General features: G+C 50.2%; 1 protein-coding gene across 1 annotated transcript in view; it reads right to left on the bottom strand.

Annotated features, from left to right (window-relative positions):
* Scnn1b (sodium channel epithelial 1 beta subunit) overlaps positions 1 to 17,592 on the bottom strand; it is a 55,242-nt gene that overhangs the window by 4,201 nt on the left and 33,449 nt on the right. Inside the window, exons 2-9 of the mRNA XM_021167088.2 lie at positions 15,538 to 15,856; positions 12,456 to 12,723; positions 12,108 to 12,298; positions 5,061 to 5,164; positions 3,400 to 3,563; positions 3,017 to 3,124; positions 1,221 to 1,338; positions 206 to 281 (exon numbers count right to left, since the gene is read on the bottom strand). Of these exons, the coding sequence (XP_021022747.1) occupies positions 206 to 281; positions 1,221 to 1,338; positions 3,017 to 3,124; positions 3,400 to 3,563; positions 5,061 to 5,164; positions 12,108 to 12,298; positions 12,456 to 12,723; positions 15,538 to 15,848 (1,340 nt within the window). The 5' untranslated portion in view covers positions 15,849 to 15,856. The remainder of the gene's footprint in view (positions 1 to 205; positions 282 to 1,220; positions 1,339 to 3,016; positions 3,125 to 3,399; positions 3,564 to 5,060; positions 5,165 to 12,107; positions 12,299 to 12,455; positions 12,724 to 15,537; positions 15,857 to 17,592) is intronic.

Raw genomic sequence — 17,592 nt, 5'->3', positions numbered from 1 at the left:
CCCTGTGTCCCCATCACCAGCACCCACAGGCCCTCATCACCCCGTGTCCCCCTCACCAGCACCCACAGGCCCTCATCACCCCGTGTCCCCATCACCAGCACCCGCAGGCCCTCATCACCCTGTGTCCCCATCACCAGCACCCACAGGCCCCCATCACCCTGTGTCCCCATCACCAGCACTCACAGTCCCCCTGGGACACACTCACTTGCAGGATTCCTTGCACATGCTGAGGCAGGTCTCTCTCTGGGTCACACTCATCTGCAGGTTTAGATAGCAATAGGCTTCATGGGAGAGAGAGGGGTGGTCAGGAGCCAGGAGGCTGTTTCTCGGGGGGTGGGGGTTGTCTTTCCTCCCCCAGGAGCTTCTGCTCTCCTCCTAGGTCACCCAAGGGATACTCAATCTAAGTCCCTTGTTACTAAAATCATTGCTTCGTATCCCTCCCCTCCTCCTGGCTGTCTTGCCCCAGTCCAGCACTGGGTGCTATCCCTAAACATCCTAGATACAGCTCAGTAGGTGAGAGTGTCTTCTCCTTTTCCCTCCTCATCCTGTCCCAGAAGATGGCTTCTAGCATCATGTACAGAAGGATAAGTGACAAAACCCAACCAACCAAATGTATGTTTTCCTCACTTGTATATTGTATTGGTGGTAGGACCTACTAAGTGCATCTCTAGACTGATCCCATTCCCCCAGGACCCTCAATCTCAGACTCCATCTCTATGGAAACCCATTGCAAATTTTTCCTGTGATGAAGCCACCATCACAATGACAACTTCTTCAGTGTTCCCTTCCAGCCTGGTTCCTATCATGCATGGATGCACACGCCGAGGATGGAGTCATGGTTTTGTGTGCCTTGCGCACATGCAAACACTGGAAACAAGGTGCCTGCTCATGAGCACACACAGGTACTGCAGTCGCACAGTGTTCTGTGCACGGAGACACAGCCATGCCTTTCCTGGGTGCGTCTGAAGAGACACACTGCACACTCTCCAGCAGCCCCATTCTCTGCTCATGTGTGGACAGGGATGTACATGACACACATGTGTGGAGGCACAGGCCATCCCCACAGCTATGTGTCTCAAGCTTGTACTTCATGGAATGAAGATGAGGAGAGGGAAGGTTCTTTGAGAAGGGAGCCCAAGGGAGGGCTTGTGGGCTGGGGAGAGGCTCCCTTGTCTAGGGGCTTTCCCTCACTGTTGTCTGTCTTCCTGTGCTGTACTCACCCCAGTCTGGGAAGTCCCTGTTGTTGCAGTATTTCTCCCCTTCAGGCAGTGGGTACAAGTAGTGGCCACAACTGCAGTTACGGATCATGTGGTCTTGGAAACAGGAATGAAGACAGGCCTGCGGATGCAGAACAGATCTCAGATATGGTGGGATGGTCCCACTCCAGTACCAGGAAGGAGGAGCCCAGAGAAGTTACAGCCGAGAAGGAGAGCTGGGGACTAGGAGGTGTGGCCTGCTGACAGCTGCAGCTACAGGCTCTGCTGGCAGACCACGGGTGTTCTCCCACATGGGACACCCCACGGCAGCTTCTTGGGACCTGAATAGGGACTCAGGCCAGGTCCCAGCAGCCTCAGTCTCTCCATCCAATGCTGGGTCCTGTAGATGGCATAGGAAGGGGTGGCCTGCCTCAAATGAGCAAGCCAACAGCTTATCCAGTGAGATATCAGCACTTTTCTGAGGTCTGTGCACGTGGAGACCTGGAGAGGTGGCAAGCAAGCTAGCTCAGATCTGCCTTCTTATGGCAGGGGTGTGGGGGTGGGGTGAGATACCCAAGGGAAGCAGAGGGGTGACCTTTAATGGATCAGAGTGGTAGGGAGATGGAGTAGAGGGGACATGAGTCCCCAGCCCTGAGAACTGGTTTGTAGTGAGAACACTTTCAGAGCCCCAATGTCTATGGTGTTCAGGTCATTCTGACCTGGTTCCAGCCCACTCACAGGCCAGCAATGTGTCCTGAAGCAAATGATTAACTTGTGAGCCTCAGTTTACTCATGGAGAAACAGGATACTAGTCACACCTTTCTTCCAAGGTTGGAGGACTCAGTACAGTGTCAGGTGCTCGGTAAGCAGTTATTATGCCCGCTCCTTCCCTCCTGCGCATGTCCCAAGTGTTGACTACAATGGCTCCAGCCTATGCCTGCTCCTCTTGCTTCTGCCCGCTCCCTTCTTCCTCCCCTGCCCCCTCTCCTCCAAACCAATACTTCAATCTGACTTCTTCTCCTCGAGGGACCACTGAGGTCCCTATTGGCAGGAGATGGGACTGGCCAGCCCATTCAGAGGTGTGGTCAGGAGACAGAGTCGGGGAATCAGAGGAGGTATCAAGTTAGAGTGGTTCTGGCTTGGGCGAGTGGTTCACACGATCTCAGTCTCTCATCTGGAGAACAGATGTCAAGCCTGTGCCTAAAGCACATTCATTTCGGGGACTGTGAAAGACAGTTTTCCTCCCTCCTACACAAGAGCCATGTGTCTAAAGTCGTGTGCACTCCCAGGGATGCCTTGAGGATATAACACATGTACATTGCTTGCTAACGTACATGGCCAACCTGCTGTAGGTAGCACACTCATAAATGCTGCTGCCGTTGGCATATTGCTATCACAGAGGAGAAACTAAAGAGATCAAAGGAAAAGCATGCCGAATGTCAGCACTGAAGCTCACACACAATTGGAGTTCCATCCTGGGTGTTCTTCCCAGGGAACACCTGCCAACTGAATGTAAGAGTGGGGCAGCCCTGGGCCTGGGGTGAGAATCCAGAGCCCTTGCCCTTGCAGCACCATGGTCCCAAGCGCCACTTACAAAACTGCAGCCATGTCTACCAGGCGCTGCATGCCTGTAAATCCCCCTACTGAAGATGGAGGAAAGAGTATTTCAAATTTTAGGTCAGCCTGGGCTGACATAGGGAAACCTTGTCTCAAAGTAGATAAGAAAGACAAGATTTGGCAGAGCCAGTCCAGCTGTCGTAGGGTAAAGGGGACAGGGCCCTAAGGTCCCCAAGGTCCCCAAGCCTGCACCGCCTTCACACCTGGATGGAATAGGTGGTGTTGTAGACACTGTACAGGTTCTTTATGGCAACATCGGAGCCGTTCATGGTGCAGGGACTGTAGGGCTCCCCCTTGTGTTGCAGCTTGTCCTGTGGAAAGAGGTGGCTCATGGAGACCCCTGGCAGTCCCTTCTGTATGAATGCACCTCCCCATGGAGCCAAGTGGATGCTGCAAAGGGCTGGGGAGTTTGCAAGTGCTGGAAGGCACAAGAGAGACCGGCGCCTTGCCAGGTACTGAGGTTTGCACCGAGCAAGGGTGGGCTGGGGCCATGAATGATATTTTCAGGCATGGGAGGGCAGCCTGGACAGGGGAGCTTCTCCCCTCAGCCCTCCCACTCAAGCTGCCCTGGGGACCCTGTCTTTACCACCAGCACCCCAATAGACGTCTCAGTTCCTGCCATGGCATAGATGCCCTCCTCTCTAATGAAGGGGTACGTCCTCTGCTCGTGAAGCATCAGCCTAGCCCCTGCTGTGGACGCAAGGAAGGGGACATAGTCCTCCTGACCGATGTCCAGGATCAGCTTGAGACCTGTTAGGGAAGGATAGCGTGGGTTATTGAGTTTGTGTATCCTGCAGATGGAAAGGAGGCCATCACCCAAGTGTTTAAGCCTTGTTCAGCCAAGGCATTCTCTGGGGCCCATAACTTCCTCCTGGGCTCCTGTGCCTTACCTGTATAGTTTCTCGTCTGCACGGCATGACCTGCCCACTCATGCTGCCCATCCCATCCCACACGACATGACATGTGACCTCATCTCTCCATCCCATTCCATCCCACACAATGACATGTGACCTCATCCTCTCCTCCCCATCCAGTGGCGTTGCTCCTTCCTGCTGCGCCTCCGAAGCCGAAGCTGCTTTTCCCTGGCTCTGGAATGCTGTTCCCGCCCTCTCCTTTCTTCTGGAGCTTCCCTCTCTTTCTTCAGGCTGCATCCAGTATCACTTTCCTCCAGCAGCTTTTCTGGTTGTTCAAAGCCTCAGAGCCTTCTGTGTGTCCTCTCCCAGCTCTGGAAAGTTCTGCCTGCCTCACCTCAACCGTATTCTCAGACTTTCCCCCCACTGGGTGCCTGGTTTAGAAGCAAAGACATGCTCCCTCACATCCCAGGGATCCTGGGGTGGCATCTCTGCCTGAGACTATCTGAGCCATCACTCACTGAACACTTGCTACATACTATGTGCTAGTGAGGTGTTTATTTATTTATTTAAGATAGGATCTGGCTAGGTAGCCCAGACTGGCCTCAAACAGGTGATCTTCCTGTTTCAGCCTCTTGATTGATGAGGTCACAGGCTTATGGCTTTATATCTGGCTATAAAGTGCTTTATTATAAAGTATCATATTGGATGTTCACAAAAGCCCATGAGGTACTATAATTATCTCCATTTTACAGGTAAGCAAACTGATGTACAAGGAGCTAAGGGACCTCTCTCAGGCCATACTGGGAGGAAATGGATTCTCTGGGGTTCTAACCAGGCCCACTGTGTCTCTCAAGTAAATCGCCCAGCAGTTTGCTGACTGTTTTCACTAACAAAGGCTGGGTGAAGGTGGTCAGTTCAGTGGGCCCCTCTCAGCCAGTGGCCCCGCTAGTCCAGGAATGCCATCCTGCCTTTTGATGACTTGGGTGTGTGTCTCTGTCTCTCCAAGCTCTTACTTTGCAGCTGAGGCTAGTCTTAAACCTGTGATCATCTTACTTCAGCCACTTAAGTGTACAGGAGTATACCACAGCAGCCAGCTTCCACTAGCCTTCCTCTAGAGGATAGCACAGTGCCGTTGGCATCAGTCCACCCCATGTGGAAGAAGCCAACCTCCACCCCAGGGTTCTTGGGGAACCACCCACTAGGATTCTCTTACCACATAACCGAGGACCCATAAAGGCCTTGGCCTCTCAGGGTTCGCAGTGGAGGCTCGGCAGTGACTCAGAGTCTCTGTGCTGACCTTAGGCTAAACCCTCAGTCTCACACCTGATGTCAGAGGGTCTTTAAGCCTCATGTGGTAGCATCTCATAGTTGTCCTTGGCAAACCAGAACTCACCAAATTCAGTCCCAGGGTTGGCAGAAGGAAGTGTCTTCTCTGTCATGCCCCAGTTGAAGATGTAGCAGTTGCCATAATCAGGGTAGAAGATAGGCGTGAAGTTCCTAAAGACACAGGGAAGGCTGGAGGGTGAGGGAGTTTCCTCTGGGAAGAAGGCTCTCCCAGGCCACTGTCTGCTCTGTTGAAGAGGGGCAGTGGGCAGTTTCTGCCTTTCATACACTTCAGAGAAGAGGCAGGAGGGAGAGGCTAAGTCAGAGCTCAGTTTTTTCCTTCTTGTCCATCCCCCTGTGGAAGCCAGCAAGGAGACCCCTGGAAGGCTGAGAGGAATCTGTACTGACTGGTTTTGTGTCAACTTGCCACAAGCTGGAGTTGTCACAGAAAAAGGAGCTTTAGGTGAGGAAATGCCTCCATGAGACCCAGCTGTAAGGCATTTTCTCAATTAGTGATCAAGGCAGAAGGGCTCCTTGTGGGCTGGTAGTCCTGCATTGTATAAGAAAGCAAACTGAGCAAGCCAGAAGAAGCAAGCCAGTAAGTAACATTCCTCCATGGCCTTTGCATCAGCTCCTGCTTCCTGACCTGCTTGAGTTCCAGTCCTGACTTCCTTTGGTGATGAACAGCAATATGGAAGTGTAAGCTGAATAAACCCTTCCCTCCCCAACTTGCTTCCTGGTCATGATATTTGTACAGGAATAGAAACCCTGACTAAGACAGAGTCTCTCCTGGCTGGGGCTGGTTAAGCCTTTGTGGCTTGTAAAGAAGAAATGTTCCAAGATGCCTGCCTCAGCCCCTACACCTTCAAAAGGATGTGGCCCTGTCTTGACCCCTTCTGCTTTTGGCTTTGAGACTTCCTTACTGTGCAGCCTAGGCTGACCTGGGACTGGGGATCCTCTGGCCTCTGGCACTCCTGGGACTCTAAGTGTGTACTCCTCCCTCTGCCTGGATTTGAGAAGGCTTCCTGCCTCTCTCTAAAGGAAGAGCTCTATAAAGTGATGCTGTTGCCGCGTTAGAAACTACCAGCAAAATCTCTCAATGCTGTTGATTAAATATGCAGTTCCAACTTCATGTCTCACAAATAGTAAATTTGTTTTAAAAATGTGTTTATTTAAATCAAGACCCAAATACTTTTAGTAGTTGTTTAATCGTACTTGGTTAGCAAGTCCTCTATGTCCAGTTTGACTGTGTCTCTTGGTTTAATAAGAAAAGCTCAGACCACACAAGCCTGATAACTGGAGACTGATTCCCAGGACCCATGGTGGGAAGGAGAAAACCAAGTTCCCAACGTTGTCTTCTGCCCTCTGAGGATACCCTATGGCAGTCATGCGTGCATGTGTGTATGCACACACAAATAATAACAAGATTAAAATGCATTTCTAATTTGGTCTAGGTAATAATTAAAGGCAAGGTAGCCTTGTACAAACTCCATCTCTCATAGCACAGATGCTTTACCGTTATCAAGAACCAGAGTCTAGAGGATGTGTGAAACAATGCGACAGACCGTCATCAAAAATGCAGACGGTGGGGACCTTGACTGTGTTAGTGACCCTGTTCCTTCAGTAAATGAATTGTGGGAGAAAAACATCTATAGACAGACAGAAACTCAAAATTCAGAGTGTGAGGTCAAACTCTGCAAGATCACTTCGTGTGTGCAAGCTACAAAGTGGATTTCATAGATGGTCCTGGGCACAGGGGAGGGTGGGTGGCGAGTCCCCAGAGGCTGGGGAGTGCAGTGTGGGATGAATGATGGCAGAACCACCCCTCAGGAACACAGAGGTCAGCTGCTGTGCAGCTCAGCAGGGTGATGGCTGCTCATGACAACTTAGAACACATTTTACATAAGCTAGACACCGGGGCTGGCATGGTGGGGTATGCCTGTCAGCCAGCCTCTTGGGGTGCTGAGGAAGGAGAATCTCCAATTTGAGATCAGCCTGGGCTATGTAGTGAGCTTTTGTTTCAAACCAAAACCCAAAAACAAAATAAAAAACAAACAAAACAGTCCTACAAAAAACAAACAAACAAACAAACAAACTGGAATTGAGGTTTCCAAATCAAGGAAGGAGAAACATTTTGGAAGGTGAAGGGGCCTTGATTTGTTCACTGTGTGTTGTAGCAGCAGGACATGGTCACACTGTCATGTCAGTACATGTGGGCACACGTAAGTATACACAGTGCACATGGATATATACTCCTATCCATTTTCAAAAAGATTATCGATTAGAAGGACCTGTAATGCTGTTCCCTGACAGCCATCCTGTGCTAGAATCCCTGCAGAAGCCCACTCTCCACCATTGCTCTTCAATAGTCAGCTTATGCTAGGGTCCTCACAGAAACCCTGTTCCTTGCTGCTCACAGGCTTCTTTACCTAGGCTCCGCCTCCTCATTCACTACAGTTGAGCCTGCTCCAGATGTATGCAAACACAGACCTCTGCACATGATGATCCTTGTATCTAGCACCTTATTTAACCAGCCCATCAAATAGCTGGTTTCTTCTTTTCCTTCAGTTTCATTTCCTCCCAAGACCTCAGTCTCCACCCCAGCCCCAAGCAAAGTGATGGAGCGCTGCTGACTATGATGAGGAGTTAGGAATGGACTCCCCCTCAGATTTCCACTTCTTTATTACCTTCAATTCAGTACAAGACTGGGAAATCACACCACTTTATAGGCTTTCGTGTCTGTTACCCCTGCTGTGGACCCTGAGCCCGACCTTGATCTGTGACAGCCAGAGGTCAGAATAGTCTGCCCTTAACTGACTTCTGGCTTTGTCCTTTCCTAGCCCAGCAAGCTTGAAGATGTCCCGAATGTCTCTGTTAGTACATCCCAAGGACACTAGCAGCAGCTGCTACCTTCCAGGACTGAGCTGAGGGCGAGATGCCTAGTATACTGGGATGTGAAAAGCCCCTTGGCTAGTGCTGTCCACACCTCTTGTTTCCAGGACCTGGCACACAATGCAGCAGCACACAGACAGTTGGTAAATATTTGTTGAATAAATAATATGATAAGGACACTAGATTGATAGACCGGGGGGGGGGGGAGGGGGGGGGGGGGGAAGGGGGGGGGGGGGAAGGGGAGTGGAGTGTAAAGGTGGGTCAGGGAAGGTGTCTGGGCCAAGGTGAAGTGAGACTCTTGTAGGTAGAAAAGGAAAGGGCATTATCCTGCTGGGGGCTCAGCACTGGCAAAGGCTTGAAGGGGAACAGGTGCACCACGGTGTCTATATACTGTGTGGGTCATAGCTAAGACCACAGGCAGAGAGCAGAGCGAACAGGCTGCAGCCAGGCCCTGCTCTGAAGGGAGAGACCTCGCCCCAGGCCATGAGGACACAGTGTTCCCAAGTGACTGTCTTGGGTAGATGGCAGCCCAGAAGGGAGCAGAGGCTGCCAGGGTGTGGCCAGTTCCCTCCTGCCGCAGGCTGCACTCCAGGTTATTGTCTGTGCCAACTATTCATTTGTTGGTAATGCCTGTCACCCAGTGAGGCTGTGCCCATCTCTGATTCCCTCTAGTTCCAGAATGAGGGTCCCCTCTGCAAACATTTTCTGGGACATGAACCTGGAATGCAAGCAAGCCTTCAGAAGTGACCGGGAACTATCCAGGGACACGCTTGCTCACTTGTGAGGCCAGATCCTCTGCAGATTTGAGCTTAGGAGCTCCACACCAGACTGTACAACATATCTAGAAGAGGAGGGGGGAGGGAAGTGGGGTGGATGTGGGAAAATGGCTCCGTCAGTAAAGTGCTAGCTGCCAAAGCATAAGGACCCAAGTTTAGATTTCTAACATCCATGAGTCTACTTGCCCCCTCCAACACATCATGTGACCACTTGCTTACTCCACCACATCATGTGACTCACTTCCAGAGCAAGGGCAGGCAATACCCAATCAAGGAAGATGATGTCATGGATGCTATAACCTGGCCACCATGTGCCACCAACTCTGGTTCCTTAAAGGTGTCAGCTGGCCTCTCAGCAGGCCATCACCCCTGCTAAGATCAAACATGTCCACCCACATCAAGACCTTCCCACAGGACATCCAACCAATGCTCTGAAGCATTCAGGGTCACCCCCAACAAAGAGGCTTGAGAAATTGTCCTACCAAGGAGAATCCATGTTCTCCTGTGCTCCTGAATGGAGTCCTAGTCAGGACAGTATCACGTGGGAAAACGGATGCAATCAGAACAAAGCACACTGTTTCCTTCCTAAAGACAGGCTAGTTTGCATTCGTTGCAGTTTGCCTCTGTTGTGCTAGGTTCTGGCCCAGGACTCTTACGCTCCACCCAGGTGATCCACTCTATGACCTACGTCATATTCATTGTCTTAGTTTTGACAAATTACAGCTGTGAGGCACGATGCTAAGAAAAGAGACCACAGCCAGGGGATCAAAGAGTTCTATGCACTGGTGTGTGTGTGTGTGTGGTGTGGTTTATATGTGTGCATGTGTGTATATATGTGGTATGTGTGGTTTATATGTGTGGTATATATTTGTGCATGGGTGTGCATCTGTGTGCCTGTGTGTATGTACGTGTGTGGTATATGTGTGTGGAGTCAGGCTATGAACCAGAGAGGCGTTGGTGCTGGGGATACAGGCGTGTGCAGCCAGACCCAGCTTTTCACATGGGTCCCAGGGATACAAACTCAGGTCCTTCCGCTTGCATAGGAAGTGATAGCATCCCTGGGGCCATCTCCTCAGTCTCCTTCCTGTCTTTGCCACTTTTCAACAAATATGAAAGAATTCCACAGTCAGCTTTAAAAAAAATGTGATGAGAATTTGACCTACGTGTCAGGCTCAGATCTAAGCACTTTATCATAGCCCAACTCATTAAATCCCCTAAGAGCTCTATAAGGTTATTTCACTCACCCCATTTGTTAGATGAGCAAACTGAGGCATAGAAACCTAAGTAGCTTTCTGATCTTCCACTGCCAAGATGCAGATTTTTTTGGTAAAGACCCTTGTAGGATGTGAATGAAGGCTTGACTATTGTTGATATGGGCACAGCCATGCCCAGGACCCCAGTGCCTCAAACCCAAGGGAGTGGCAAAGCCTCCCTGTGAGAGCTCAGAGGGATGGAAAGACCAAGTGCAAATATTGACGTCATGTGCAGAAAATGTCAACCATAGTGTTCTCCCCTTGAAGAGCAGGCTTGAAGACTGCCCTTCCAGAGAGACTGCTCCTACCAAGATCAGGTAGACCTATCTCCTTGATCCAGCTGTATGTCATAAGCCAGGCCTCCTTGTCTATCAGTATATAATAACCTGTCTCCTGTTCTGCTGTATGTGATAACCCACCTCTTGGTTCAGGTGTATGTAATAGTTCCACCTCCTGGTACAGGTGTATGTAATAGTCCCAGCTCCTTGTTCAGGTGTATGTAATAGTCCCAGCTCCTGGTACAGGTGTATGTAATAGTCCCAGCTCCTTGTTCAGGTGTATGTAATAGTCCCAGCTCCTNAGGTGTATGTAATAGTCCCAGCTCCTTGTTCAGGTGTATGTAATAGTCCCAGCTCCTTGTTCAGGTGTATGTAATAGTCCCAGCTCCTTGTTCAGCTGTATGACCTTGAACACTAAGTCCTTCAGACACTAAAGTGAGTGCCGAGGCCGAGGTTCAGGATAAGGCACAGAAGGCACTTGGTCTGACCACAACAGTCAAAAGGGGTCCAGCCTTCAGCTTGTTGAGACCTAGAGATTGGACTAAGAAAATCAAGGTGTCTTATATGCACCCAAGGGCAAGTTTAGGAGAAACAGGCTTAGGCTGGCTGTTCTGAAACACGGTGACAGGCAATATTAGTTGCTTTGGTGGAGAGGACCCTTCTGATGACTGTGGTGCTGGTGTGTTCAGACAGCCACTTGACGTTACTGAGGCAAGTGTTGTATGACTGACAATTGCATATGAATTGATAAAAGGACAGGAACTGGAGAGAGAGAGAGAGAGAGAGAGAGAGAGAGAGAGAGAGAGAGAGAAGCCAAGGAATACTTGGTCCTCCTGTCTCTGCCTCCGGAGCACTAGGACACAGGCTTGAACTGTCACATTTGGTTTGTGACACCATGTGCAAAATGCCTGCCCAGTACCAGCACACCCATGCCTAGGGGAGGGCAGAGTGCAGCTCTCAGCCTATTCTTCACTGAGCCTTGTTCAGGGTGTAGGCTACCGTCCCTGCAAGATGAATCTGGAAGTATGTCCTGTGTCCTTAGGAAGGAACCCCCGAGCAGCAGCAGCAGAGTTGAGAACTGAAGTGTGGGAGCTCAGGCCAGGAGATGCACAAGTCGCCATGCCCAGGAAGACAAAGGTGGGACTCTGAACAAGCTGAAAGGTCCCTAGACTTTCTGGGTCATTGTCACACTTGCTCTTTCACTCTCAACATGAAGAGACATTGTAGGGAAGAGGAAGATTTTGAGCCCCCATAAGCCTTGCTCTACATGCTAGTGTGGGCCTAACATATGCCCTTCACAGCAACTGGGAAAGGTGGGTAAATGCTTGTCCTGTTTTAGAAAGCGAAAGTCCGGCAATGCCAGCCAGGTGCCCACCCAGATATGCCACCAGGTGGTTGTGTGTGTGTAGCCCAGAATTCTTTGGCCTGTCCCCCCCCCCCTCACACACACACACACACACACCAGCACCACCACTATCTATCTCCCAGCTGTTGGGAGCTGCAAGCTAATGGCCTAAGGCTGCTCCTGTTCCTGGGGTGGCCAACAGCCAAGCCTGGCTGATGGAGACATTATAAGAGGCCTGGCCTCTGTCAAGGGAAGACAACTCGAATTCTATTCATGCACCCCAGCACGCCTTCCCATGAATCAGGTCTGCCCAGGCTTCACCCAGAGTCATCGAATCCTTGCAGATCCTTATCTGCCTTCCTTATCTGCCTGCCTTGCTGACTTCTCCCAAAGTGATTCCCTCCAGTGTCATGAGCTGTCTCGGACGTGCCTCGAGCAGGCTGCAACAAGACACTGAGGCACAGATCAGCCTGTGTGCTGTAGACAGCTACTCAGATCTAGGATCCGAACCCTGGCGGGCCAGGCTGCTAACTCATTCTGTCTGTCAGGGCAGAGGACAGGAGTTGCTCTCACCGATGACTGCAGGGCTCTGTTCCAAACAGGCAGGCTAGGATTATGCGATCAGGAGCATAGCCCATCCCCACCAGGTCCTGAGGAAGCACTTGTGAGAAGATGTTGGTGGCCTGCAGGATGTACCACTCAGTTACGGCCTGGGTGGCACTGGTGAAGTTCCGCAAGGTACACACGCTTCCATTGGCACTGCACTGTGAGATGGAAAAGAAGAAGACAGGAAGGCCACTGCCCCGAGGAACCCAGGAAGGAGTGGCAGCACTTCCCAGGAAGGAATCTGCCCAGTGGCTTCACCCTGGTGGTGGGAAATGTGTTAGAATTCTAGGTCACGCATGCGCTTGAGGAACTTACCAGCCTCATGGCCACTTTGCATCCCTGAGCATTGCAGGTGCTTCCTGGAGCTGGGTTGCTGCTGTTGTGGCTGTCCCCAAACAGGTTGAGAACCACTGGGTGGTCAGGGTTCCGCTCATCAATAAGGACCAGGGGTGTGTGGTTCCAGATGGTAAAGTTCAGGGTCCTGGTGGTGTTGCTGTGGCTGGCCTCTGGAGCCAGAATCTTTTCTAGGACTGCCTCCATTAGCTCATCCAAGTCCTTGAGCAAGTGCTTGACCTTGGAGTACCTAAGTGGGGAGGAGAGGTTGGGTCAGGTGGGCAAGGAGCCACCACAGAAAGAGTGTGTGGAATCTGGGGTCTTCTTGCACCTCAGTGAATTAAGAACTTGTCCCCAAGGCAGGGAGGGCCTGGTGATGTATACCCGAATCCCAGTTATTCTGGAGGCTGAAGCAGGAGGAGCATAAGTTCAAGCCCATGGCCAACTTGGTGACATTCTGCCTCATTCTTTCTTAAAGAGCTAAGGATGTGTTCTAGCAAAAGGGTGCTTGCCGGCATGTGTGAAGCCATTGAGATACCGCCTCCCTCCCATGGCATCCACGGTTCTTCTCTCTATTGTCCGTTCGGTTCATCTATCAACCAAATACTTATTCAGCATCTGCCATGTGCCAGGTGACGGCGGCCAGGACAACCAAGAAAACCCATTGTAGTGAGTAACTTGCTTTCTAGAACTTTACTACAGACAAGAGTATCTTCTGTCACTCAGGTCTTAGATTTGTCAGGCTGTTTTACCCCAGGTCCTTTGCACACATTGTATTTACAACTCGAGTCCCACCTCCATCCCTCCTGGCTAACTTCTGCTCATGCCTTGAGACCGTTTTTTTACTGACTGGACACCGACCTGTCTGACCTCAACCCTGACTAGATGAGGTCTCTTTGTCTCTATACCCTGAAGCTTTCCCATTGTGTGAGGGAGAGACAGCATGGAAGGATGGGTGCAAAGTGGCCCTTCTGGAGTTAGACCAGGCCCGGGGACAAACTCTAGGCTTCTCATGCTGTGCGGTTGAACAGTGTGCTCACCCTCTGAACCCACATTCCCTCACCAGTGGACTGGGGTTGCTACAGGAGTGTTTGCCTTAGGAAGGGCTGTACGTGAGAGAGTTACACCAGTTCCCCAAAGCACAATCAGCACAAGCATGGTGTGTGTGTGTGTGTGTGTGTGTGTGTGTGTGTGTGAGAGAGAGAGAGAGAGAGAGAGAGAGTTTTTAATCATCAAAGTAATAACTCAATATTTTTAGAAAAAAATTTTAAAATGTAGGTCTTAAAATTTAAAGAACATTACTATTTTATGTGCATGCACACTTTGCCTGTCTCTGTGTATGTACACTGCACACTTGCTAGTGCCTGTGGAAGTCAGAAGAGGGTTTCATGTTCTCTGGATTCATACTCTCTGGAACTGGGGTTATAGATTGTGAACTACATAAGGATGCTGAAAACTGAACCTGCATCCTCTGGAAAACCGACAACTGCCCTTAACCACTGAGCCATCCCTCCAGCCTCCAACACCCTTTTCAAACATCTTGCCTGTGTGTATGTCTGTTCACCATGTGCACACCTGGTGCCCAAAGAGAGCAGAAGAGGGAACTGACTTCCTTGAGGCTGGAGTTACAGGCCATTGTGAGCTGTGTCATGTGGGTGCTGGGATTTTGAACCTAGGTCCTCTGGAAGAGTAGCTGGTGCTTTTAACTGATGAGACATTTCTCTGGATCCAATATGGAAAAAAATCCTAATGGTTGTTTCCTCCGGCAGGTTATATAGAGGGCAGGGACTTGGTTCTGCTTGTTGATAAAATTTTCACCATGTGGAACAGTGTCTGGCATACAGTAGATGCTCAATAAACACAAGCGCAATATATAAATAAATGCAGCGTTGCTGACAGCAGGAGTTGCTGCATGTATCTGGCTGTACAACCCAGGCTGGCCCTGGAATCATTCTGCCTCTGATGCTGGGGTTGTAGGTGTATGCCACTGTATGTGGCTTATAGATGTAGATGTAGCTACAGATGTGCAAGGGCTGTGGAGATGGCTCAGCTGGAAAACTGCCTGATGTACAAGCAGGAGGACCTGAGTTTGGTTCTCAGTGCCTATGGGAAAAGGTGTGGTAGAGCAAATTAGGAACCCCAGGGCTGAGGATCTGGAGAAAAGTATTGATTCTCTCTGGGAATTGGTAGCTGACCAGTATATACTAATTAGTGAGCCTGCATCATAACAATAAACCCTGTACCCCTCCCCACCAAGGCTCAGGGGTCCGCACAGAAGAGGGGGTGGAGAGATTACAAGAGCCAGAGGCAGTCAATGTCTGTAACAAAACACCGTTTGCAATGGTATGACACGCACAATTGCACCCATGGACTCACAGCAGGAGCTGAATAAGATCAAGCTGAGATCCCAGCAGGGTGGGGGAGGGGCTCGTGCAGCCTCCCTCCCAGCTGAGGAGCTCAGAAATGAATGACTGCTTGGGGAGGGAAGTCGGTTTTCTTCAGGGATTTGGACCCTAAGAGACTGCCTGTGTTCTAGTAGATGGTCTTTCATCATCTATGCACATAAGACAGCGCTAAGTGGTCCTGGGGGGCGGGGAGGGAGAGAGAGGGAGAGAGAGAGAGAGAGAGAGAGAGAGAGAGAGAGAGAGAGAGAGAGCGAGCCAGAGAGTGCACGTGAAGTTGGGAGGGAAAAGAGGTGGGGGGATAAGGAGGGAAGAGCTGGAGGGGAGGTGACGGGGGATGGATTTTATCCAAATGCATTATACACAAGGATATAATATATGGATATTAAATACAATATTTTAAAAAAGAAGATGGACAGTGTGGAGGCACAGACCAGAGGCTGACCTTGCCTCCATTCCAAAGCTATATAGATGTAGCCATATTGCAGTTTTCTTTAAATCCAGAAAGCTTGGGTCTTTTAAATTCTTACATGTTGAAATGGATGAAAGCAAAAAGGGAAAGAAACGAAGGGAAGAATAAAAGAACAGAAGAACTGTGGGGAGAAAGGGGCAGCGGAAAAAGAGGGGAGAGAAGAGCCAGCTTTGTTCCGGGGACCACCTACTGGAAGGGGCTGGAATTGCAGACGGTGACTGCCGGGAAGTTCATCGTCTTGAAGCCCATGGAGAGTGAGACGCTGACCTCCCAGCTCAGGTAGGTCTGGATGAAGACTCCCCACTGCCAGCACACCAGGCAGGCGAAGAGCAGCGTGAGCAGGAACCACATGGCCTTCTTCTTGGGCCCCTCGCAGATGATGCGTTTGGGGCCGTGGGTGTTGGTGTTATTGCAGTACCACACTAGCAGCTCCTTGTAGGTGTAGCCTGGGCCCTTCTGCAACCTGTGCAGGCACTTCAGCAGGTACTTCTTCACTGGCATGGTGGCACCTGCTGGGACATGGGATACCATCAGACAGGACCCTGTCAAGGCGGTCACAAGCCTGGAGGGTGGTCACATAGGCATCCTTTGCCCACCTCAGCCTACTTTCCACCTGACTATCCATCTATTCATTCAACAGAAAAGCACTTAGTGAGTGACTATGGCGTGACTGAACCAGTATCACTGGATTTGATGAGCAAATCAAACAAGCTCTCTCTCCCTCTCGTGCGCTCTCTCTCTCTCTCTCTCTCTCTCTCTCTCTCTCTCTCTCTCTCTCTCTCTCTCTTCTCTCTCTCTCTCTCTCTCTCTCTCTCTCTCTCTCTCTCTCCCTCTCTTCTCCCCTCCCCCAACCCCTGCTCTGGGATTACAGGCATGTACTACCATACCCATCCTAGTGACCAAAGTTTTTGACCCCAGGGAATGCCCAGCATAATGGGCCAGTTACTAAGTTTCTCAGCCCAAGTTTTCCTCATATAAAATGTTGACATACCTAACACTCTCACTTCATTAAAAAATTAACTATTTTTTTAAAGTTTATATATCATCTATCTCTCTAATCTATCATCTACCCATCTATCTACCTATCTATCTATCTATCTATCTATCTATCTATCTATCTATCCTTCCATCTGTCTGTCTGTCTACCTATCTATCATGTGCCTGAGTGTGTCAGTGCATGCATACGTATGCACAACTTTCAGGACTCCATCCTCTCCTTCTCCCATGTGAGTCTGAGACTGAACTGAGGTCGTCAGGTTCATGAGCAAGTGCCTTACCTGCTGAGCTGTCTCTCCAGTCCCCACACCTTCTCCTTTCAGAGGAGCTGAATTTGGAGCCCTATGTATGCTAGACAAGTCCTCTGTCACTGACTTCCACCTCAGACCCTGTCGCAGCTAATTTATGGAATTGCCCAGAAGTTTAAAAAAAAAAAATGTGCCAAGTCCGGAGCTTGACCTCCCTAAGTGAGGCAGGTGCTGGCGGCATTCTGACTCGCCGCAGTGGACCGGTGCATGATAAAAATCACCCAGCAGAAATGCTGGTCTTCTGAATGGGACCAGCACAAAGGCTGGGGCTCTGCACCCTGAGATCCTAGAGGCACGAGAGGCAACGGCTAAAAATGAGGTCGCTGAGTAGGCATGGTGGTGCCTGTTTGTAATCTCATCATCTGGGAGCTGAGGCAGGTGGTTTGCCGTGAGTTCCAGGATACCTTGGGCTGCAGAGTGAGACCCTGACTCATAAAAAGCAAGGGTTTGGAATCTAGGGAATCGGAGGAGCACTTTCTAGCCTGTGGGAGGCTTTGGGCTCCACAGTCAGAAAGAGGGGGTGGGACAGAGAAGAAGAAAAGAAAAAGGAGGAGGAGGAGGAAGAGAAGAAAAGAAGAAGAAAGAGGAAAAGAAGAGAAGAGGAAAAGAAGAAAATAAGAGACTATGGGTATGAATGAATATGACACTACAAAAGATGAAAATAATAAAAGAAAAGAATTAGGCTGGGAGCTCAGTGGGTGAGGTGCTTGCCCAGCTTACACAAAGCCCTGGGTTTGGGACCCAGCAGCACACAGACCAAGTGTGTGATGCACACCTACAACCCCAACAGAAGGATCAAGGCCATTCCCAGATCATAGTGAGTGCAAAGCCAGCCTGACGACATGAGACCCTGTCTCAAAAAACAAAAGTCCGAGATCTGATTGTCACCCCCCAGTTTACATATGTAACTTGCCTGTAGGTTGGGAATTCCAGAGGGGTAG

The sequence above is a fragment of the Mus caroli genome, chromosome 7 (assembly GCF_900094665.2).
Source record: "Mus caroli chromosome 7, CAROLI_EIJ_v1.1, whole genome shotgun sequence".
NCBI lineage: Eukaryota > Metazoa > Chordata > Mammalia > Rodentia > Muridae > Mus > Mus caroli.
This window is presented reverse-complemented; position numbering and strand designations above follow the sequence as displayed.